The sequence below is a fragment of the Callorhinus ursinus genome, unplaced genomic scaffold, assembly GCF_003265705.2.
Source record: "Callorhinus ursinus isolate GAN/ISIS: 27379988/994484 unplaced genomic scaffold, GSC_fseal_2.0 scaffold1, whole genome shotgun sequence".
NCBI classification, from domain to species: domain Eukaryota; kingdom Metazoa; phylum Chordata; class Mammalia; order Carnivora; family Otariidae; genus Callorhinus; species Callorhinus ursinus.
This window is the reverse complement of record NW_027397063.1, coordinates 109,089,295-109,113,544: the sequence shown is the minus strand read 5'-3', so window position 1 is coordinate 109,113,544 and position 24,250 is coordinate 109,089,295. Positions and strand designations below refer to the sequence as shown.

At 38.1% G+C, this 24,250-nt stretch overlaps 1 protein-coding gene across 2 annotated transcripts in view; it reads right to left on the bottom strand.

Annotated features, from left to right (window-relative positions):
• Positions 1-24,250, bottom strand: part of SLC9A9 (solute carrier family 9 member A9) — a 567,499-nt gene that overhangs the window by 292,350 nt on the left and 250,899 nt on the right. For both annotated transcript variants that reach the window (XM_073898938.1, XM_073898942.1), the window contains exon 9: positions 8,800-8,888. In XM_073898938.1, the coding sequence (XP_073755039.1) occupies positions 8,800-8,888 (89 nt within the window). The remainder of the gene's footprint in view (positions 1-8,799; positions 8,889-24,250) is intronic.

Genomic DNA, 24,250 nt, shown 5'->3' with positions numbered 1-24,250 from the left:
TGTGTGGTTAAAAGAGTAGCTAAGATTTAATTGAGCAGTTACAGTACAATTAGAGTTTTATCAAAGAAAAAATTTACATGAAAGACTTTCAAGGGGAAGCACAGTTAATGTCTTACTTAGTTTTATTTCTCCCTGGGCCTCAGTACCCGGCATATAGGAGGTACCCACTACTGAGGGTGCCAAATGGTCATTTGTGACCCCTACTATAATGTACACTGGTTGTGGAGTAAGGCTTCTTAACTAAGGGTTCACAGACAATAATTCTTTCTGGGCACTGAAAGTACAGTGTGCTCTTGCCATGATGTGGGAGCTCCACTCTCATTAGCATTTAAAAAAGAACACTTATTAGCCGAACTACTAAATGTCCTTTATATAGTATAATGAGTTTCATTGAAAAGAATCACCAGCTTAGCTAAGGAGAAATTTAAACACTTTGCCATCATTTATAAATTCAACCCTTCTAGGATGGCATTTTTAAAGGTACTTTGAATGAAGGGAAGAAGAAAAGTGGTAGAAATCTTGACAAAAGAAATGTAATTAGAGTAAAAAAAATAAAAAAGGCAATTCTATGCTTTATGAAGATATCTTTGATCTTACTTCTCAGAAACCAGGGAAGCAGGGGCATTGTTGCCCATGACATTCTCTCTCTCTCTCTCTCTCTCTCTCCACTGTGCCTTGGAACAGGCAACTGGGATGGAACGTGCCTGCTTTTGTTAAAAGTGACGGAGAAAAATTGCACAAAACCATAATCAAAAACCACTGTAATGCAAATCAATAAGGTGGAGGCACACTGCAGGAAACTCACACAAGTAATGGAATTGTACTTGATCTTTCTTTCAATATCTCAGGATTACCCTAGACATTCGCTTTATGCATCCAACTCATTACATTTAAATTAATGCATCATATCAGAATTAAATAAAACCATTAATTAGCATATATTGTTTCCCCTCTATTTTTTGTCTGGGAATGTTAATGGTCATAATTCACTCATTCACTCATTCATTCATTTATTTATTAATTCAGCAAGTATTTAATGAACTTCTGAGTTTAAGGCAAAAATCAAATGGTAAATTTCCATAACTTTTCATATAGACCACAACATCCAAAGAGGTTAGACAGGACAAAAATATGTCTAGAGGTACAGAAGGTTAAGATAAATTTAGATGTTTTATATATATATATATAGTTTATCAAAAGGAAGTATGGTGAGTAGTGAGATGGATGTCATAGACTGATGTCATTTCCTCCATGATGTTATCTTCATTATCTTTGTAAGGCACAGATCTGATTATTATCATCATCTCTATGCCTAAAAGCCTTAAGCAGTTATTAGCCTTATAGGATACAGGCTAAATGTAGCACAGTGAGACACTCAAAGGTCTGCCTGAAATCATCTCTCCATTTTAATGTTCAGCTCTCTCCCACACCCTTCTCTTTCTGCTTCCAGGCCTATACTAGCGGCCTCAACACACTCCTACTTACTTCCCCAAGGCTACCTCAGTCACAGCGTACTACCTCTGTTTCTGGGACTTGTTGAGCTCTTCCTTAGTTTTATGCTTTTGCCTACTCTTTTCTCTTTGCTTTCATCCCCCATGAAATCTGCATGATAATCTAATTATCCAAACATCCAACTCACAATCAGCTTCCCATGAACACGTTGCCTCCAGGAAGCAATTCAGTCCTCTGGTTCCCATGACATGTTGCACATCCCTCTGAGTTAACATTTGTCACATGGGGTTGTTGTCTGTGCATGTGTGTGCTAGCATATGTATACACGGGTGTGCACATGTGTGCATGTGCAAGTGTGTGTCCCCTGCCATATCAGAAACACCTAAGGATGAGAATTGGGTCTTATTTGTCTTTGTCTCTCTTGCTTCTAGCATGATTTCTGCCACAATCATGTGGTTCTTAGTCTACCATCAGTCCATGCTTGAACTGAAAAGCTGGAAAGCCCTTCAGTCAGATTTTGAGACTCAGTGGGAGCGATATAAGCTCTGTACTCTCCACCTCAGGGATATAGACAGTCTTAGAAAAAGCCATTACTACCACTCAGGAACAGGGAGATTTCCAAAAGAAATACCCAGCCCTCAGTGAAACTTTTCACCCCAGGATAAACCAGGGACTTTGGTTTTTGATTGCTTCATCCTCAGATTTGATTTGACAATTTATTACACATGGTCTACCCAATGATTTGTCCTCAAGATCAATGGCTAACTCTGATCCCTCCTCTCATCTTCATGCATTGCAGTCTGTAAGCAAGTGATCTCTGCCCAATTCTAGTCTGGGCGAAGGAACTAGATGCATATCTTATGCTCTTTGTCAAGTCACAGGATGTTAGGTTTAGAGCATGATCCTTAAAACCCAGTCATATAGTTCAATCATTCATTTTACAAATGAGAAAACAGAAGCTCACAGGTGTTAAATTAATTAACCAAGTCCTCCACCATTAGTCATAGAGATGAGGGGCAAACTCCAGCATTCTGGACTCCCAGTCTTCTTTCCACCATATCATCTGACCTCTCCCACATTCCAGATCTTTTTCTTGAGTTTCTTACAAAGTCATGCACAGCACATCCGATTTGGCACCATTTTTTTTATTGGAAATATAAATTTGGATTTGCATTGTTGCCTTTCCATTCAATGGTGATAAACACTCAAAATATCATCTGGGGGAATGAAAATAAAATAAGCATCTGGAAAGAATACGCTATAATGAAGATGTTATTGTTTTCTCACAAATGCTAGACAAAGAATCTAGCTTTCAAAAATAAATGCATGAAAATATCTATGTCAACCCCAACCTGTACTTTAGTAAAAAAATTAAATTGCACTAAAATTGCTAGATTTTCAAAAACTATAGAATTAAATATAAGATAAATGACTCATTACCTTAATTAGCTGAAAGTATAATAACGATCGCCAAACATTCATTCATTCATTCATTCATTTATCCATCCATTCAAGGTTTACTGAAATAAATGATGCTAAGCCCCACAATTGCTGCTATTGCATCTATTAATCAAAGAATATTTACTGGGGTGCCTTGGTGGCTCAGTCAGTTAAGCATCTGCCTTTGGCTCAGGTCATGAACCCCAGGGTCCTGGGATCATGAACCCCAAGGTCCTAGGATCGAGCCCTATATCAGGCTCCCTGCTCAGTGGGGAGCCTGCTTCCTCCTCTCCCTTTCCCCCTGCTCATGAGCTCTCTCCCTCTATCAAATAAATAAATAAAATCTTTAAAAAAGAAAAAGATATTTACTAACAGACAAAATAGTTTGAACTACAAAGTCAAAAGATCTAAGTTCAAAATTTGCCTCTGCCACTTACAGGTTTTGGCAAACCCTCTAACACACAGTCTTCTCTTTTCTGGATTATTCCTATCAGCGTACAAAAGTACTGCTATTTTTCCACCTTAAAAATAAAAAGATTTTTCTTTTGGCCTCACTTCTCCCTCCAGCTAGCATTTCATTTCCCTGCTCCCAGCAAAACTCCTTTGAAAAACATGTCCATAAATGCAGTTTCCAATTTCTTTCCTTCCATCCTCTCTTGAACCTATTATAATTAGGCATTTACCCTGATACTCCACCAATATGGCTCTTATCAATGTCATCAATGATGTTCATGCTCTTCATCTTACTTGACCATTCAGCAGAGTTTGGCACAATTCTTCATGCTCCTTCTTGAGACACTCTCTTCATTTGAGTTCCAGGACACCATATTTTCTTTATTTTCCTTCTCCCTACTGGCTACTATCTCTCAAACTCCTTTGCTGGTTCCCAGTGGCTTACCATTGGAATGCCTCAAGGCTTGGCTTCTGGCTCTCTCCCCATTACTGTCTTAGACATCTCATCTCGTTTCATGCTTTCAATAACATCTCTATGCTGATGACATCCAAAATTATACTTCTCACCTCGACCTCCTTCCTGAACTCCAGAATTCTTTGTCCAACAAGCTACTCAACAGCTCCATTTTATTGACTAATACACATCTCAAATGTAACAAGTCAATACTCTGTTTGAATTGTCCCTCAAACCTGCTGTCTTCCAGTGCTCCTTGGCTAATAAATAATGTCTCCATCCTTTAAAATTTAAATCATATTATGCCATGCCTTTACGTAAAAGCCTCCAGTGTTTCCTCACCTTGTTTAGGCTCTCCATGACCTGTTCCTGTCACTGCCTTGATACTGTCTGTCATATTCTCCCCCGGTCCACTTTACCTCAGCCACATTGGTCATTTTGCCTCACGTGGCCTCTGTAGCTGTCATTCCCAATTTCCAGACAGCTCTGCTCCAAATGTCCACATAACTCTCTTACTTCTTTCAGTTATCACTTTCTTATTGAGACCTTCCCTGACCACCCCATCTAAAATTGCAACCCTGCCTCCCCATACCTACACTCCTAACTCCCTTCTCTGCTTTATTATTGGCCTTATGACTTGCCATTAACACACTATGTATTTAGCACATTTGTTCTGATTACAAAAAATATCCTCTACTAGAAGAAATTCTCTTTTATTCACTCTTGTACCCCAGCATCTTGAACAGTGACTGGAACAAAAAAGGCTTTCAAAAAATATTAGTTAAATGAATGAAGGTAAGCAGTGATAATAAGGAGAGCTACTTCTTATGTAGGAAAGTAAGTAGAAAGTAAATGAAATAAGTATTTCATACATGTTAATGCATAATACATGTTAATTATTTAAATTAATATTATATTAATGTGTATATGTTGAAAATAATTTTTAGGTGGGAACTGCAGGAAGGGAAGGAGAAATTCTAGTTAAAAGGGCTGGTATAGAAGTGCATGGTTTTGCAAGTTAGCCTCAGGCAAGGTAAAGCTAGCTGTGGAAACACCCTGGAATTTGGCCTAGATTACCAGCTCCTAGGCCTGCTTAGCAAGTGAGGGCATAAAGGAGGAAAGGGTTGGGAGGCAGGCTGGGATCTGTGTGAGTAGTATCATGGTCTGTATGCAGTCTTCTGGATGGTTCAGGGTGAAACCTCTAGGCTCACAGACTACTATGTGCTGATGTCCATCTTGAGTACCTCTAGCAGTGTACAGTTTCTCGGGCAAGAGTCAGGGCTTACAGTATTTGTCTATTCCTAGGGCTAGGTGTGAATACCCTAAAGGAAGCAAATCACTGCAAGTCCAGGGAAAGGGATTGCTGCACATGTTCGTATACTCTTTAATAGAATGATTTGCTATCAAAATATAAATCCTTGTGGTGAGTAACAGCACCTGAGTGTCTCTATTATGCTGCTTTGTGCTTAACACATAGTGATGTTAGTTACATGTTTTTTTCATAGGTTGGAGTGAAAATCAATTCACAAAATATATTTTAAAGTGAAAATGCAATTTTAAAAAGGCACTCTAATTCTTGAAGCTATAAAGGATATATAATTCTCCAAAGTCTTTGTATACAGATGTAGCTATTTGATTAGTTGATATAGGCACAGTCCATGAATAAAATTTCTTTCTAAACCATATCGCCTTTGCATTTTACGATACAAAGTTGATTTTCATAGATAGTCCCTAGACTTCACTAATTGACTTCCTTTGTTCCCATTTAACAGTTCTGGGGACAGAGGCACAGAGCCTGGGTCACTTCTACTTTTCTCACTGATAGTGGACACAGTGTGGGGAGGTACAGAGGAAGGGACTGTTCTCTGTAACTATGTATTATCATATAATACTTCCCAAATCTTTCCCAGTTTCAGAGAGGACATGGTGGTAACCTCTATAATACCTGCCTTAGCCTTTCTTTACAATTTGTAATTGGTTTCCCACATGGAGTTTGAACTTTGCTTGCTACACTGGTACAGATATGGCCACAAACCTCTTATCTGTGAAGTTAATTAAAGGGTTGGATCTCATTTCTTTCAAAGGGTGAACTCAGACTCTGTACAGTAGGGTGGAAAATATGGGCATGGAGGTATGCATGTGTGTCTAAATATGTACATATGCGAGATATACATATATTATGAGAGAAAAAGAAATAGAAAATGATAAATCCTGAGAGAAAAGAAATGAAGAAAGGTATGAGAAGGGAAGGGAAGGCATTCATTAAAATCCTACTATGAATCAGACACCCAGGAAAGGAGGTAAAGGGGGAAACAAAGATGGAGGGATGCAATTATCTGGATGTTAAAGAATGAACTTGTAAAAACCTTCTTCCTTAAAAGAAAGTGCTATAAAAACGGATGTTGGAAGTTCATTAGGGAGTGCTTGTCAAGTCATTGAGAGAACAGAAGTCTGTGGGGCACTGATTTTGGCTTTGTCTCCCCTAGGTGCTAGGTTGCTGTCTTGCCATGAGATGAGTTATCTTTGAGGTTCTGCTGAGCAGTCTAGATAGCGTGACTTAAAAGTGCAAGTCCCTAACCAGAGTTCAGTTCCCCAGAATACAAATGTTCAGAGAACCAGACAAGGTCAGAAAAAGCCAGCCCAAGACATTTCCCTTTAAGCCCTAGAGAATGCTGTAGTTTCCATAATTAAAACTGTATTGGAGTTTCTAGGTATTGTTATCATTTTTTTTTATTTTTAAAAACTGTGGGTCCTTAAAATATCTATAATTGCATCTTTATGATTCCTCTGATGGTCAGAGGGGGAAGGGTGACCGGAGAGTCCCTGGGTAGGTGGGAGGTAGGGTGAGGGCCCACTGACTTTGGGACATGACAAAGAGAAAGAGGAAGCTAATAACCATTTTAGAGAGCTTTAAGGTAAGTCTTCAAAAACTATTTAGGAATTCCTGGCCAATTATAGGTTTTGCTCAGATGTCACTTTGGCTTTCTTTACCCCCACTGTCCCAATATTATATTAAATACCCAGCATTGTTGGGCTTACTATAGAAGATTCTCTGCCTCCATTTGCATTTTGGGGTAGATTGCAATCATTTGGTCCAATTCTTCATTATTCTCTATATCCATACTCCTTACCACATAACCTTGCAGTGCTCTCCCACTGTGGGCTGGTGGCCTGCTCAGTCTCTTGACCATAGGCTCAGGCATATGATTTTCTTTGGCCAATAGGATGTGAAAATGTGATGCAAGCAGAGGCTTTAAATGGACTTGTACCTTAAGACTTGCTCTTCTGCTAGGAGAAGAGTGACAGACAGATGGCACTGGCACATGCCCAGCCAAGCCCACTCTAGACTTAAATCCTGCGGATGTATGAGAAATAAATGCTACTGAGGTTACGTTGTATGGTTATTTGTTACACAGTAAAAGGTAACTGATACAGATGTCATTTGATCCATGCTCCTCTTGTCTACCAGAGTCATATTTCTAAAATGGAACTCCAATTATCCTAAAATTACTTTGTTTCAGACACTTCAGTGACTTCCTATTATGGGCTGAATGGGGCCTCCCCCCAAATTCATATGTTGAAGTCCTAACCCTTAGTACCTCAGAAAGTGGACTTATTTGGAAATAGGGTCATGTAACATATAATTAAAATGAGGTTATACTAGAGTAGAGTGGGCCTCTAATCTAATATGACTGATGTCCTTATAAAAAAGGGACATTTGGAGACAGACACATTCATAGAGAGAACGCCATGCGAACATGAAAGGTTGAAATTAAGATGATGTGTCTACAAGTTAAAGAACACCTAAGATTACTCAAAAACCACCAGAAGCTAAGAGAGAGGAATAGAATAGATTCTCCCTCACAGCCCTTCAGAAGGAACTAATCCTGCTGACACCTTGATCTTAGACTTCTACATTTCTCATACGATACATTTCTGTTGGTTAAGACACTCCCCACTGCCTTTAGGACAAAGTCTAAACACTCCTTCACAAGGTATGGAAGTCCTTTCATAAGCTGGTCTCTGCCTCTATCTGTGGTTTCATCCCTCACTGTTGCCTTATCCCATTCACTAGCCACACGGAACTAGTTACAGTGCTTTGATCAATTGCTTCAGAGATTTTTGTCCATCCTCAACTTTGGCTTCAAATGCTCTTCATGCTACCTTCCCACCCACTAGATCCCACATGATTACCTAATTGATTTCTATTTGTACTTCAAGCTTCAGATTGGACATCGTCTCTGGAAACTTTCTCTTCACCTTCCCAATCCTAACTAAAGAGGATGCCCTAATGAATGCTCCCCAAACATCCTATACAGATATTCTTATCACAGTCTGTATCACACTGTAGATAATTAATTGTTCATTCCGCATCCTTATCCTCATCAACAGACTTGATAATGAACCTCTTAAAGACAAGGTCATAGCCTATGTCCTTTTATGCCTATTATCTAGCATAGTGCTTGGCACAGAGGAGCTGTGCAGCACGTTTGTGTAAGCAATCTATGAAGGTTGGTGTACAAATATCCAAACACATGCGTTTTTGGCATATGGGAGATACATTCCGCTAGTGTGACAACTGGCAGCTGAGTTTACTTGGAAGTGAAAGCACCCAATTAAAGACCAAACATTGCTTCCTTATTCTTCTTCATTTCCTTCTCTCTATATAACTACCCAATCTCACATGCTTTATAATGCTTTTAGATGTAGGTGACTGTGAATTATTACCAACTGTGGGCCTTTCATCTTCAAGACTGACAGTCTATGTTCCACATTTCTCAGGAGGGAGAGACTATTATAACTATATTTTTGCTTACCAAGAGAATTTTAATGGTTATCCTGGAGGAAAAAAAAATCTATAAATATCCAACCTATAATGAAGCCTTAAGCTTACTTTCTTCCTTCACTAATGAAATTCTTTCCGAGTGCATTGGCAGAATTGCAACATAACCATTACACTGTGAAAAGAGACAAAGCCTGTAGTGAATTTTTTCTTTTACCTGTTTAGTCCTCATTTTGGAATCCGACGACAGATTGTTGTAGGTATAATGTGCCTGCGTGACTCCACAGAAGAGAACAGCAACTATTCCTGAAATTCAAAAAGCATACCGGTCAAAACCAATGTCCTTCCCCACCTAAGCCAAAGGGTAGGGCCAGAACAGCTAGAAGAACAGGGACTTGGTGTCAGTGGAGTTAAAACTGCTAGTAATTACCATAATTATCAGTCTCCACAATTAAGAGGATCCTGTATTGGGGTATACCTTGCTACTTGTTTTAAACACGGGTCCTACAGGATTAACCCCAAGAAAAGTATTAGGAAGTACATTCTTCCTGAGGGTAAGTGATTCTCTGGTCATGAGTTAAGAAAGTTATACTTGGGGAAAGGTGAACAAAAGACTATGTGGTGAACTCCGGGCTTCTCATAGCCAGTGCCAACTGCTTTTTTTTTTTTTTTTGCATTTTATCCCCAATACTGGCATATTCCCTCAAACATTTGCTTTTCACTGGGTACCCTGAGGAACCTGAAGAGGTTCCTGTCATACATAATTTAGTATCGAAAACCATGAGTCACAAACTTAAGAAATCTATAAGGGTTTTGTTGCCCCTGCCAATACCTCTCCTTGCCAAGCATGAGAGAAAGGTCCTTGTTGGCCCCATGCCTCCCTGACAAGGCTAGATGTTCTATTTTCTGCTGCTGAAGAATCTAGTGAGTACATCCAAGGCACACGCTCCTTGCAGGTAAGCTGGTCTGTTCTTGTGTGCGTCCTACCCACAGTGGGCCCTCAGCTGCTTCTAGGCTGGCAGCAGGATTGATTTCTTTTTTTTAAATATTTTATTTATTTATTTATTTATTTATTTATTTATTTATTTATTTATTTGACAGAGAGAGCACAAGTAGGCAGAGCTGCAGGCAGAGGGAGAGGGAGAAGCAGGCTCCGCGCGGAACAGGGAGCCCGATGCGGGACTCCATCCCAGGACCCTGGGATCATGACCTGAGCTGAAGGCAGATGCTTAAACGACGGAGCCACCCAGGCACCCCTGCAGGATTGATTTCTTAAGCCATCAGTATACCCAGCTTTGAATGTGACATGAAGCCATACATACACTAGATGTACCCGGGGGATAGAAGAGTAGTAACCATGAGACAAATGTTGTTATTTGTCTCTGGGCTGTTATTCTCTGTTATCACCCCTGATCTGGGGTAGGGAAGTGGTGAGGATGGCATTTTACTTTGGATTAAAGATTCTATTAATTATGGGAAATTGAGCATAGAGGAGGGCTTTGGGAAAAACACAAGATGTAAGTATTCCTCAAGTCAGACCAAGGGGATCAAATTGAATTTTAAGCAGCAGAATCTTTCCAACTAAAAACACTCATAAATTAATTGCTGATGATTCTTAAGAGTATAGAGATATGTGAACTGAATACTGACATCGCAAATGAATCCACAGTAAAGAATTTTAAGAACCAAGCCTTTTTTTTTGATATTTAGACTGTATGCTTCTATTTATATGTTGGTTATTACTTGGATTGGCTTTGGATAAAGTATTGCTAAGACATTTTTTACCTAATACAAGTGCATAGGCATTTACATTACTTATTTCCTTTTAATGTGCTTCAAAGTTTTAGGCAAAAGAATAAAAATGACTAGAAAATTTTGCCAAGAAATATATATGCAGTAAGCAGTCTATAGATTTTTGGCCTTTTCCGTTTCTTAGTCTCTCTTCAGAAATTCTAAGAAAAGGATGCTTATGAAATATTATATATTACTCTTCACAAAAATTCTATTAAAAAACAACCAATACCAGGGAAACTTTTAGGGTACTGAAGCACTTTAAATACTTTGAGGCACTAGGAAGATTGCCATGCATGTTGTTTTGTTATCAAATATTTTTCTTTCCTTATTTAAAAATGTAATCTGCCTATCTCTGCTGATTCTATAGTCTGTTGGAGATTTTTCTGGGTGAGGTTTAGCTGACCCTCCCACTGATGTGGAAACGTTTTGATCGTATATTGATTTGCAGAGAAGTGGTGAATAAAAAGGGTGGGAGAGTGTGTGGGTAGTGCATAAATGTATTCTGAGAACAAGAAGTGGTAACAAAGAAGAGTTATAAAGGATAGGGAGGAGATTTAAGACTGGCTGAACGCCTATCGTGGGCCAAGAATGCACCATTGTGTGTTTTTTTTTATGTCATCTTATTTATTGCATTGACTTATTATTTCACAATAGGCTTAGCACTATTAACCAGCTCTTCCTACTGTCTTCCCCTTCTCAGTAACAGCATCTCCATTCTTCTTGCTGCTTAGGCCAAAATTCTGGATCCTCCTTTACTTTTCCTCTCTCTGTACATCAGTGGTTTTGTTGGCTTGACCTCTGAAACTTACTTGAACCCAGCCACTTCTCAACACTGCCTCCCCTAACACCCTTTTCCAAGCCACCATCACTGTTTTTTGCCTAGATTACAGATTCCTGATTGGTCCCCTTGTCTCCCCTGTTAGGCTCCTGCAGTCCAGCTTCCATCCAGGCATAGTGATTCTTTTAAGACAATTGAGATCATATGAGATCATGTCAGTTCTCTTCCCTAAACTTTGTAATAGATCCCCATGAATAAAAGGCCCTGTGGGATCTCGTCCAGCCGCCTTCTCCCCTTCCCGGTTCTCTAAGCTCATCTCCTACTATACTCGTCCCTTGCTGTACACTATATCCTTGCTAAGCACATTCCACTGCAGGGCCCTTGAGTTTCTGGTTCCTACTGTTTGGAAAGCTCTTCAGATTTCCACATGGCTCCCTCCTCCCCTTAAGATATTACACTATCAGATAGGTCTTCTGTATGCATTTCATAAAAATTATCCCTCCCATCATTCTCTCCTTGCCTATCTTGCTTTGTTCTTTTTAATATTATTTACTGCCACCTAACATTTTATAAATTCCTGCGTTTATTTTCTGCCTTCCAGAATGGCAAAGGAAAGCTCATTGAATACAGGGGGATTCATTGGTCTCTAACCCTTTGAGCAAAGCAAGGCACATGGTAGGCATTCAGTGAGTATTTGTTGAATAAATTAATGCATATTCCTAGTCCTATGTAACATGTAAGAAACAAAAGTAATTTACTTAAGGTCATCTTGAAAGGGGCAGAGCTGAGATTCAAGATTTCACAAACTTCCTGTGCTTTACTGCCTGTATCAGACCATCTGTGAATGTTTTAAGGTAATCTTAAACCATCTAAAAAATATCATTTCTGATGTCCCAGGCAAATCGAGATATGATGATGAAGATTACATATCCGGAGGGGCTGGTATCTTGTTTGAGGATATATTCCCTAGTAGTTCCATTGGTTTTCATTTCCTTGCATCCATTAGAACACTAACAGGCAATGTTTCTGCTAATACTTTTTTTTTTTGAGTTCTGTGTACAGATACATCACACAAACAAACAATGAAAAGTGTGCCTATATGACCAGAGGCTTGGTGTTGTAATTAAAATAAAACAACTGAGTTATCTAACCTTAAGTATTAGCCTACAAAATCATAATTCTATACCTTAGTAATTAATTAACTCACACAAATTACTGTAGTTAGTATGACTTTTACAAGCCAAAACATATTTTGAAAATGTTTCATCTAAATACACCTATAAATTCTCTGCCATCTAAGCAGATTCAGAGTTGAGAGTTTTCTCTCTTACAAGAGTGGATTTTAGTTGTCACTGTATTTTTGCCTCCCTGTGCTGGCCAGCACTAGCTGGTACTACTGTTATGTAGGGTCCTAGACAACTCTCTCACATGCTCTGTATCTCAGATTCTCAGGTGTACAAGGGGGGCACCATTTGGTCTGAGTCAGCAAACTAGCGTCTTGGCTCCAAACCCACCTTCCGGTGCTCTCCCTGTGATTCTGGAGCTGGGGCTCTGCAGACCACATCTTTCTTCCCCAGAGCCTGGGGAGCTCTGTGGATGTGGGCCCCAGAAGGAGGCTAGGAGGGGAGAAAAGGCCTTGCTGTCTTCTCGCTTGCCTGTGGCTCCTGTCAGCGGCATCTCACAGTGGTTCTTCACCATAGCTTTCATGTTGCTTCCAGCCCCATGGGCCCCCTCAGAGAAAGCAACAATAGCCAACCAATGACCTCACAGGTCTGGGTCCCAGCTCAGCAGTTTCCTCTTAGGAACTTCTAGATTCTCTTCCATTTGCTCCTCCTGTCCCAGGGTTTACACTTGCTTCCTGCAATTACTACCTGGATAGCCTCAGTGCCCCCTTTGTACTTTTTCAGCTCTCCACCACCTGTACACCCAATCTCCTGCATTAAACTCTGGGCTTACCCAGCTGGTTTCTCTTTTCCTGACTGAATCCTGACCAGTACTCTCTTGTGGGTCCCTTCTCATCCTAAACGTTGATGGTTCTCAGAAACCATTGAAGGTTTGTCATCTGGGAATAAAATCCATTTGCTCTGCACCCTCCTGTTATAACTGGACAATGGAGGATGCCAGTGGCAGCTGAGATGCTGTGCCAAGCTCCAAAAGACTGGACTCAGTCTCCTTTCAATCCTACTTATGGTTAGAATCAGCATTTTAAAAAAGTGTGAATTTGAGCCACTAGATTGGAACAAGAGCCTTGGGGGAAGGAAGTAAGTTAGGCCAAGAACTATTAAAGAGGCATGGGTTGCACTTGGACATGTGTCTTCTGATTCCCAATCACATGATCTTTCCAAAATATGAGCACTATCCTACAATGGAGTGGCTGCCTTGAAGTGTGAGAAGTTCCCTATCACTTGAAATGTTTGGGTTGAATGATTGTCTGCTAGAGCTGCTGTGGGAAAAAAAATTCTTTTCATAAAGGAAGGGTTTGAATATCCTCCAGTTCCCTGGATCTGTCATTTTCCTATATACTATTTTATTAGTTTACTAGGATTAACACTTCAATTTAGCCTTTTTTTTTTTTCCAAAGGATGAGGAGCTAATGCTGGTTCCAAATGAAACCTTTAGACATTTTGAGTAGAGGCAGCCCAACTTTCTCAAAAGGTAAAGACTAGATAAACTTTCAGACTTTCAAATATCCTTTTAGACAGACAACTCTTCTAAAATAAAATTTTAAAACACAACATTACCATACCTTCTAATCACAAAAACTTAATTTTTTCAAGTGACCTATGAGGTTTAAAGATAAACTCAGGAAGTCTCCTCTGTGTAGAAAGATGTTTCTAAATCTTTAGACCACAAACCTTCAGGTCAAAGGACATTGAATACGGTGAATTCTGATGTCACTGTTCAAGTGATAGATGCAGCTCACCTCAGAGGAACTCACTTCCTTTCTTCTCTCTCTTGCTGTTTCTCACCTCTCTGTTTGGCTTGTCCTTGTCACTTCCAGGCTATGCTTAACATACAGCATATCCTACTGTCCTTCCCCTACATCAGAAGCTTCTTGACCCCACCTGAAAGCTCAGCTATGGCCCAAGAATCTGGATTAGGCAAGAGAGATTTCAAAACTCTACCTAATACCTCTGGAATGTTAATGTACATTGGGATCACCTGGGAATCTTGTTAAAATGCAGATTCTGCTTCAGTAGGTTTGGAGCAGAGCCCATGATTCTGCATTTTATACTACCAGGGATGTCCGTGCACTGGTCCTTCCATCACACTTTGAGAAGCAAATCTCTGACCAACACTTTGGTATTAAGTATCAGTTCACCTTTGCTATGGCTTGGCTTTGACCTTGCATGGTCCAAAATGTCTTTTGCTAACTATAAAAAAGATTTTTAAATTTTATTTCTGTGTTTTAGTCTCTATTTTTTCTTTCTGTCACTTTCCAGAATTGACATGATTCCATGAAGTAATTTCAGTTTCATGGGACAGTTATCTATCAAGGACATTTGAGGAGTTTAAATTTTTTTCTTTATATTAGAATTATTCATTTTTAATCCCAGCACTACTAGAATGTGAAAGAAATAATTTACATGGAATAAAATTGATAATATATTTTGCTATTAAACAGTTTAATAATTTCCCCCCTCAAAAAAAGCAATAAATCACATTCTTCAATCACAATGCTATAAAATTGGAAATTAACAAAAAAAGCTTATCAACAAAAATGTAACCATTAGGGGTTTTTAACTGTATTCTTCTAGATGAAATTGGAGTTGAAGATGAAATCAAATTTGAAATTTTAGCTTATGTGGAAATAAATAACAGTAAGTATAGAGTACATTTCTTATCAAAGCCAATGAGATGAAACCAGATTATTAAGAGGGAAGTTTATAGTCTTGCATGCATTCCATTAGGAAAAAAAAATAAAAGAATTGGACTATTTTACCTCAAGAAGCTAGATAGGAGACATAACAATGGACCCAAAGAAAGTAGAATTAAAAACCTAATAAAAGAAAAATGAAAACAAAATAGTCAAAGAGAAAATATAAAAACTGGACTTGGTCAGTAAATTTAAGAATTGTAAAGTAACAGTGTGGTTTATGCCTCTCAGGGCCTGGGGTCTGTCAGGTACCACCCTTCCCAGGCTGCCATTCTCTGGTCATGGTTACAGGTAGAAAAGTGGTGACATTGGTCAATGGCTTCACCCATTTAAGAGTCAATTTTCTCATTTGGATAGCACCCAATCTGTTTTACAGGTCTGTTCTGAGTATAAAGCAATATCATGGGTATTAACATGCTTCATAAACTAAACATTAATAAGTATATCCTAGATTTTACTATAATTACTAGAAGTAGATGAAAAGAAGAAGACATGAAAAGAAGAAGTAACTTAGAGAAGCTCATTCTATGGGTAGACACAACAATACTTCCTGTTTAATACATTGCTGGGGGAAGAAGTACAAAGAATCTAGTACATGTCTTGCATATTCTATACCCTTAATCATTATTTTTTGCCATATCTTCCACAGTAACTCCTGTGTCAAGGAAAAACAAGTGAAAATGTGCTCCTTAGTCCTAGTAGTCCAAACTTAGACAATTCTCAGTAATATTAGAGTTAAGGTACTAGATTTTTGCAAGTTACCTTGGGTATCTGCTATCATCTACTCAAATTCTATTTATCTATGGAGGTCATTCAGTGAGCAAAGCACAGTTTATGGCTATGGGGGCACAAGGATGAATAAACCTGGTCTTCGACCTCAGGCAGCTTTACAACTTCTCACAGAGACAACATGTACACAAAGACATCTAATAGCAGGTATAACGTAGTAGGTGACAAGAAAACAGAAATCCTGAGAGAGTGTGATTTCTTTGGGGCTGGGGAAGGTGTAAGAGAAATGGGGAAATTTTTTCTAAAAGATACAGAGGCATTTGGGCCTTGAAAGATGAGAAGAGTTGGAGGATGCAAGATCAGGAGTAGGGAAGTGTGAGTGAAGGGAGAGAGGCAGGAGACTGTGGGGCATGTGTGAGAAACATGCAGTTTATCTGCACACTTTGGGTTTTAATCAAGTATAGGTTAGGACATAAATACAAATAGAATTAATTGATTAATTACATTTTTCTGAATAAAAAACTTAATAAAAGAAACAATTATTGCAAAGTATTAATTGTCAAACTACTGTAAGCACAAAAGCATTTATTTTACATGTTTTATTAGTCCTTTTATAAAAATTAGAAATATGAAACATCCAGTATGTATGTCCTATGCAGGCAAATATTGTTACATTTTCCTTCCCAACAAAAGTAAAAACTGATCATTCTGTTTCCATCTCTGCTGCAAAAATAAGCAATCACTAAATCCAACTGCTATGTTGCATGTCTAAGATCTTGGATTCAAGTTCTATTTATGGGGTCCTGTGGCAATGATGGATGGAATCAAGTACATACATCTGAGTCCACAGAGAGCGGAACATGCTCACAAATATCCGAGATCTGAAATAAAAAGGAGCTCTGGAAGATATCAAGAAGTGGCCTAGAAAAAATAATAATACTTTCTGACTCATGTGTATTGCCTTTCGCTGTTTGCACAGTGAGACTTCAGTGGTGTACAAGATCCCGAAAGGGCTGGCTGCAGGGACTCACTTATGACATTTTAAACAAGAAGTAGAACCAATATTTTATGACACTAGCTAAAAGAGCTGTTTGAGAAACCACAAAGAAGTACACAGTTAAATTCAATTTAATTGGCAAGCAAAGAAATTTAGGAAACAGCATGAGGACGTCCATAATTCTTTGGGAAAAATAATGATTCTGCTGGCAAGTTCATTCTTTCCACAGAGATCAATTTTCATAGGACAATTAACACCTATGGTTAACAGAATGCCATGTACACTGTTCTCCTCGATTCCTTTCAGAGAGCATTAGTACTAACAATATTGTGTGTATATATATATATATATATATATATATATATATACATGCATACATATAAACATAAGCTTACATGATCAAGGTTCAGTGTGTGGTTGTAAATTGTATAAGGAAAAATGTATTACATTGGACATCAAGAGGCCTGGGATCTATCTGGTCACAGTTCATCCACTTGGATGACTTGTGCAATTTAAATTCGTTGTCTGGTCCATTGTTTTCTTCTCAATGAATTAAAGAAGATGGTCTGCATTAGTATTCATCAAGTTGGAATATACAAGAAAACCCACTGAAAGATGGAAGAAAATAGAAAAACATCGGTTTTTAGTTAGAATTTTTGTGTATTTTCAAATATGTAAGTACTTTTGTGGGCAAAAATTACACTTATGTGCAGATAGGTGTATGATAAGGCTATTTTATTTTATTTTATTTTTGCCAATAAGGGTCAAGAAACCCTAGCAAACTGCTCTAGATGATCTCTAAGCACTTTTCAATCTTAAATGTCTGTGATCTGAGTGGCTCAGTTTTTACATTTGCTTCAAGGTCTGCATATATGGAATTGAAGAATTACATGGGGTCCCTCAGCTTCACGTTGATCTCCTGCCAGCTAGATTACCAGGAGTCTCCCTCTTGACCTAGATCTCCTCAAACACTGGGTCTACGTCCTGCCTCTTTGTATTGCCCCCAACTCCCATAACAATGCTGACAGGCATCAGGCACCTGGAAATGCAGGTTGGTCAAAAGAATGAATCTCTATTTCAAAAAATATTCATCTGCTGTGAAAGAGAATGCAAGAGAAATTAATTTTTGATCCTCATATGCAAATAGATGTTTATCTGGATTTATTAGTGGCAGGGTCCATTTTCTTCTAATATTTAAATTTTCTTATTCAAGGGTATTGTCACCTACAGTCTCTGTTACTGATAACATTATTCAGTAGTTGTTTTTTCATTAAAAGTTGATGAAGCCTTCAGATACAGAAGCTGAAAGATAAACGTCTGTCATAAGGAGCATGATTTTCTTTGACATTAAATGCAGACTTGAGGGGTTTCTAAGACTAAAGAATATTGCATTTTTGGACAGGATATATTGATTATATTATCAGAACACAGAAAGAGAGTGAGAGAGAGAAAAAAAATGTGTTTAGCTCTCAGATGGTACTCTGTGGGGTTTTAAAGTTGATGGGTTATTTTTCCATGCCACGCTTTTATTTATTTTTGATCTAGTAAAAAGAGACATTTCTGACAGGTTTCCCACCACCACCACTGAACGTGAACCTGGAACTGGGAAGTCTGAGATTTAAAGAAATGGAAAACTCCTTCAGGGAATATGAAAGATTCCAAGTTTCCAAAGAGTACAATTACTGTCTAGTTCACCATATTTGACAATGCCACCGTTGGCAGATTAATCATGAGTCTGTGGAATATAAGAACATCAATACAGAAAACAGCATGAATCTATGTTCTTATTTCTGGTTTCTCCAGTGCAGTGTGGGCATGCATTTAAGAGTTACTTCCTGTCTATGTTGCAAGGTTTATAAATTTCCATTTAAAACAAAAATCTCGTTCAAAATATAGCAGTGGGTATTTATGCAAATTAAATAGGGGTCTGGAGAAGAAGAAAAAACACTTTTTCATTTATATCCCTGCTACTCCAATCTCAAGGCTTGGTGTTCATCAAGCTTACCCTTCTTTCAGTTTTCATTTCCTTGGAGTCAGCTAACACATTTACACCCGTCACCTAAATGTCTAACGAACAACCTCACCCAAGATGTCCATGTCCAATTGCCCATCATACCATTCTATGTAGTTTCCACATTTGCATAGAATCTAGAAGACTTTTGAATGAAATAATTTTTGTGTCTCCCTTTCTATTGCATGTATTCACTCATGTATATCCCCAATTTTGGTGGAATGAACCATTGATCAAACTAATATAGGGACATGGGAATTATTCTTGACTGTACTTTCTCCTTCACCTATGTGTTATATATTTGTGCCATCTACCTTCTGACAGTCTTCTACATACCTATGAAGAAAACGAGTTTTTGAGAAAGAAGGAACTTTCTTTTCTTCCTCCTATGCCTCTTGGCACCATAAGGTGACATTAAACAATGACTGAAAACATTTACAGTGAAAAAAGCTGGGGTAAATTTGTCCACTACTCAAGTTACATGTGCAAGGTTGTTTGAATATTGAAATGATGAGCTATTCAGTTCAAGAAAGTGCAGGTGTGAGTTAATGAGTTATTATGCGAGGAGATGTACTTTACACCTGTGTTTATTGAGATGGCAACGTTGCATGTTTGCCCTTGGTTCAGTGTGTTGGTTAACTAATCCCCTTGAGAATTTTGGATGCCTATTACTACAGTTTGAATGCCTAATATTCTGAGCCTCCAGGTTTTATTTTTGCCTTGGAAAATTCTCAATGCACCTCATTTGTTGGTGAATTGTTGGCTAATTAAGTTGGATTCACATGGTTCTGACAATACGAAAACACGAGCAGTTTTAAGCAAAGAGATGTCACCTAATGACATGTCCTTAGAAGATGAAACTGGCCGGTTTCATTTTAAGAAGGAATTCAAACCAAGCCCCCTCCCAGGGATTTGTTTTGTTTACTGAGATCTAGAAACATATTTTCCATCAAGTCATGCGATGCATCGCTGGCAAGCCAAATGGAACACGTTCACCTCTAAGCTAAAGCCTTCTTAAGAGTTTCAGACAATTTTTTTTTCCAAGCTGAGAGATCATGGAGATAAAAAGTAATGAGCCAACTTACTCAGATTGAGCGAAGTCTCAACATGTCCAGGAATAGTCATTTCATTTGGAGATCTTACTTCTTTGTCTATTGTAAATAAGAAAGACTTTCTCAAGTTCTCTTTTTCCTGACTACTTACTCTACAGAAGCCTTTCAAGAATTGACCTGATAGATAAGCAGAACCTGAGCTTCCAAGTGTCAACTTTTGCTTATCGTGACAATGTAATTAGGCCCTTGTCATTTGAGAACAACAGGAGAACATGCCTTGAGTGATGGGATCGAGAGGAATTAATGGTTTATGTTGTGTCTGATGTCTGTGTGTGCTGAGTGCCTCTTTTAGACATCTTTGTCAATTTCCTTAGGAAATGGGCCAGAGCATCATATGCTTTCCATCCATTTAATAAAATTTTCAGAGTTTCTTACTGTCTAGAATTGGCACAGAAAACCCAATAGCATTACTTAGTAATCAGGACTTTTTTTTCTTTCAGGTTTTTATATGTTTATTTTCTTAGGTGGAGCTCATTCGAAGGTGAGTAAATAGTCAGCTATACTATTTAACTTCTTGTATGAGAAAATGAGCTTTGCCAGTGGCCTCCCTCTCCCTCCTTTGCCTTCAGTGGACATAAAATATGCCCCAGGAATCTAAAAATGGAAGCTGTCTTTATTACAGCAGTGCCTGGAAGCAGAGAAATCATTAGACACGGTGTCAATGTTGCCATTAGAAATCTTACTCTTCGGGTGTTTAATGACAGTCTCTGAAAGTTTGCTTCTGGCAAAAACCTGACCTCCAAAGTCTCAGCTGGGAAACAGATTATAAAAATGAATTTTCAAACAACCTGTCCAGCTGTGCTTTTTGGTTATCTTTATAAACTGAAAAGCAGCTTCTATGACAGGATTCAATTCCATTAGAGATTATGCTATAAATAATACTGCTGAATTATTTTCAATATTCAATTTAAAATAATGGCTCAGTAACCCAGTGACTTTTAGAAAATAGAACTCTGCACAAGAAAAATTCTCCCTGATCAGAAATTAGGTATGCATGTGTAGCAGGTACCTCATAGAGAGAATACCTTGGGGTCATATATTTACTCAAAAGTCACATTTTGAACATGTACAGTGTCCTTCCATTACAAAATAATAAAATCCTTTTACCTTAGCAGTGAAGAAAATTGAGATACCAATTGATAGGATGACTTATGCCAATTCCTCAGCCAGTGAGCCAAAGAGCCAGAAACTAGAGACATATCCCTAGAGTGGCTGATTTTGTAAGTAGGGCAGACACATCCATATACATTCTCTTTCTATGCTCTCCTGGCTTGTAAGAACTCCCTAAAGTCCATTTCTATCTATACACTCTCATCCTCTAGAAAGACTTCTCACTTGCATTTGACATTCTGCCCAGTCTTCCCAAATAAAAGTTTTCTCAAACTGCATTTGTATATTTCCAACAGCAGAGACTCAAACTTCTGGGTAATAGAAATGCCAACCTTCATTTGCATGTCTAAAAGCCACTTGTTCCCATAAAACTAAGTAAGTTCTTCTATGTGACTATTGAATATTTGCAGGTGCAATTTCCAAGTGACTGAGATGAGGCGGCTGCAAATGTGGCCCTTGAAGTGAAAGATAATCAAAATAAATCAAATGATCATCATCAAATTAGTAAAACTGAAAGTGAAAGCAGAAGATGTGGTAATGAGCAAGCCCCCCCCCCCGAAGTGTTCATAATGAATCTTATAAGAAGCTGAATCGAAAATGATAATGAACACTATGCAAACTGTCTTTAAAAGCTTGATCCTTTTGTTTGCCTATCACTGTGCATCTGGCATAAGAGGTGTCCTAGCCTAGAGGCTGCACTGTCTTTGAGCCTCTTTCCCTTCTGATTTGTCACCAAGTTATGCAGTTTCTTTTGTGGAAATCCATCATGGATTTTTCCTTCCCTTGCACCATTTAGGCTTCTTTGTTTGCAAGCAATAAACACTGATTCTGGCTACTGTAATCAGAAAAGAATTTATTGGAGGGAAGAGTGATAGCTCTCAGAAAACATGCACAAAGGCGGCCCCAGGAATCTGTGTCAGGAATAAATAGGGGGTTTCAACAGGGCTTTGCTGTTGGAAAGAACAGGTGCCAAAACAGTCATACATCCTTCTATCTCCCTCCTAAAGGATCACATCCTAAGGAAAGACTGTCTGATTGACCTCACTTTCGATGTCCCTATTCTCTTTGGCAGGGGAGGATGAGACACCTTGATCAACAAGATGGTATCTGATGGAGGAGGGCTAGTTCCCTAAGCAACATCAGGATGCTATTACCAGTGAAAATGAGAATGGGTGCTGGGTAGCCCAAATCAACATATGTCTACTATATTCCTCTCAGCTAGGCTCTTGTTTCCTCAGGTCTACATGTCTCTATTTTAACTTAATAATTAGGGAAATGAAAGCAGATTGATGTAATTTATAGTATATTCTTTTGTTGATGTATGAATCTGCCCTGGAATATCCTGACCAATGGACAAATGCAATATTTCAGTATATTCTCAGGCATAAGGCACTCATTATCTTATAAAGCAGTCTGTTAATCAGATTTTGGAAATTTTTCCTCTTGTTGAGCTAAAATCATTCATTCCATTGCTCAAAAGACGGTGAGTGCCCAGAATGCTTCAGCCATACTTCTGGTGCTGATATAGCTCGGGCAGACCTGATAGTCTGATGCAACTTCAGCCGATCAATCTTAATTCTACACATCAGTTCTAGTTCTAGATTTCAAAGCTACAGAGAGTAAATCCAATAGCCTAGTGAAGTCTAGGTGTACGTAAACAAATAGTAGCCAGTTGGAAACTATAATGGAAGAAGTTTTGATTCATCATAATACCCTCAAATATAAAATAGTTTAAAAAGTACTTAACATGAAATTTGTAGGTTGAATGTGAAGACAACTATAAAAATTTACTAAGGTCCATAAAAGGTGACTTGAATAAATGGAGAGACATAACATATTCCTGGGTGGGAAGACTCAACATTGTAAAAATACCACTTCTCAAATTAATCTAAAAATTTAATGCGACTGCAACGATAATCTCAGTTATTTTCTGCTTAAAACCTAACAAAGTTATTTTCAAGTCCATCTGGAACAATAAATATGTGAGTACAGCAAAGAAGCTCTTGAAAATGGGGAAGAGAGGGTGAGGGATTAATCTACTAGATATTAAAATGAACAATAAAGCTGAAATGATTAAAACAGTGAAGAACAAAATTTCAGTGGTGCAACAGAAAACCCAGAACATAAATACACATATATGTATCTACGGACAAGGACATTATATTATAAATACATAGGTTATGGCTGAAGGGTGTTAGGACAAGTGGGAGGTATCTTCTAGGAAGACAAATCCCTGCTATATCCTGTACTACATATCAAAACAAATTCCAGTTGGATTCCAGTGCAAAAACAAAACTACTAAAAGAAAGTATGCATTATCATTGATAAACACTTTGGCCTCCTATGCAAAAATTAATAAAATCTTGGGCTTTCTAAGCTGGAGATAAAATTAACCACATGAAGTTGAAAATGTCCATATTATCCCTTTCCCTTACTAAACCAACAAAATATAACATATTTAAGAGATAAAACCACAAATTGGAGAATATTTACAGCTTACATGACAATCAAAGGGTTAATTTTTTAAATAAATAAAAAGCTCCTAAAATTCAAAGTGACAAATGTAAGCATCTCAGTAGGAAAAAGGACTAAGGGCAGAGACAGGTAGTTCACCAAAGGAGAAATATAAATTGTCAATGACATGTGACTAAAATGCTTTCCTCAGTACAAATATAATAAATATAAATCACAATGAAATGGAAATTGACTATCATACTAGCAGGGATGAGTAAGATTTAGAGTGGTAAAGATGTGAGTAAATGAGCTCTCTTTCATTGTTTGTGGAAGTATAAAGGGTTACAAATTTTCTGGAGGATAATTTGGGTGAATTTTCCAAGACATTAAAATGTTAGTCTTCTTATTAACCCAGCAATAGAAATTCAAACATCAATCTATAAGGGTTACCACTGTAATCATATTAATAATTTTGAAAACTATAAACAACCAGAGGGAGGGTGGAATAAATTATAGCAAGTTGATATGATATCATATCAGGCACCATTAAATAATACAGAATAATAATGTCATTGGAAACAGTCACTATAAATTCTTTTTTTTTAGTGTTCTCCTCTGATTTTCTAAAGCAATTGTTTCTTTTTTTAAAATTTTTATTGTTATGTTAATCACCATACATTACATCATTAGTTTTTGATGTAGTGTTCCATGATTCATTGTTTGTGCATAACACCCAGTGCTCCACACAGAATGTGCCCTCTCTAGTACCCATCACCAGGCTAACCCACCCCCCCCCCCCCCCCCCC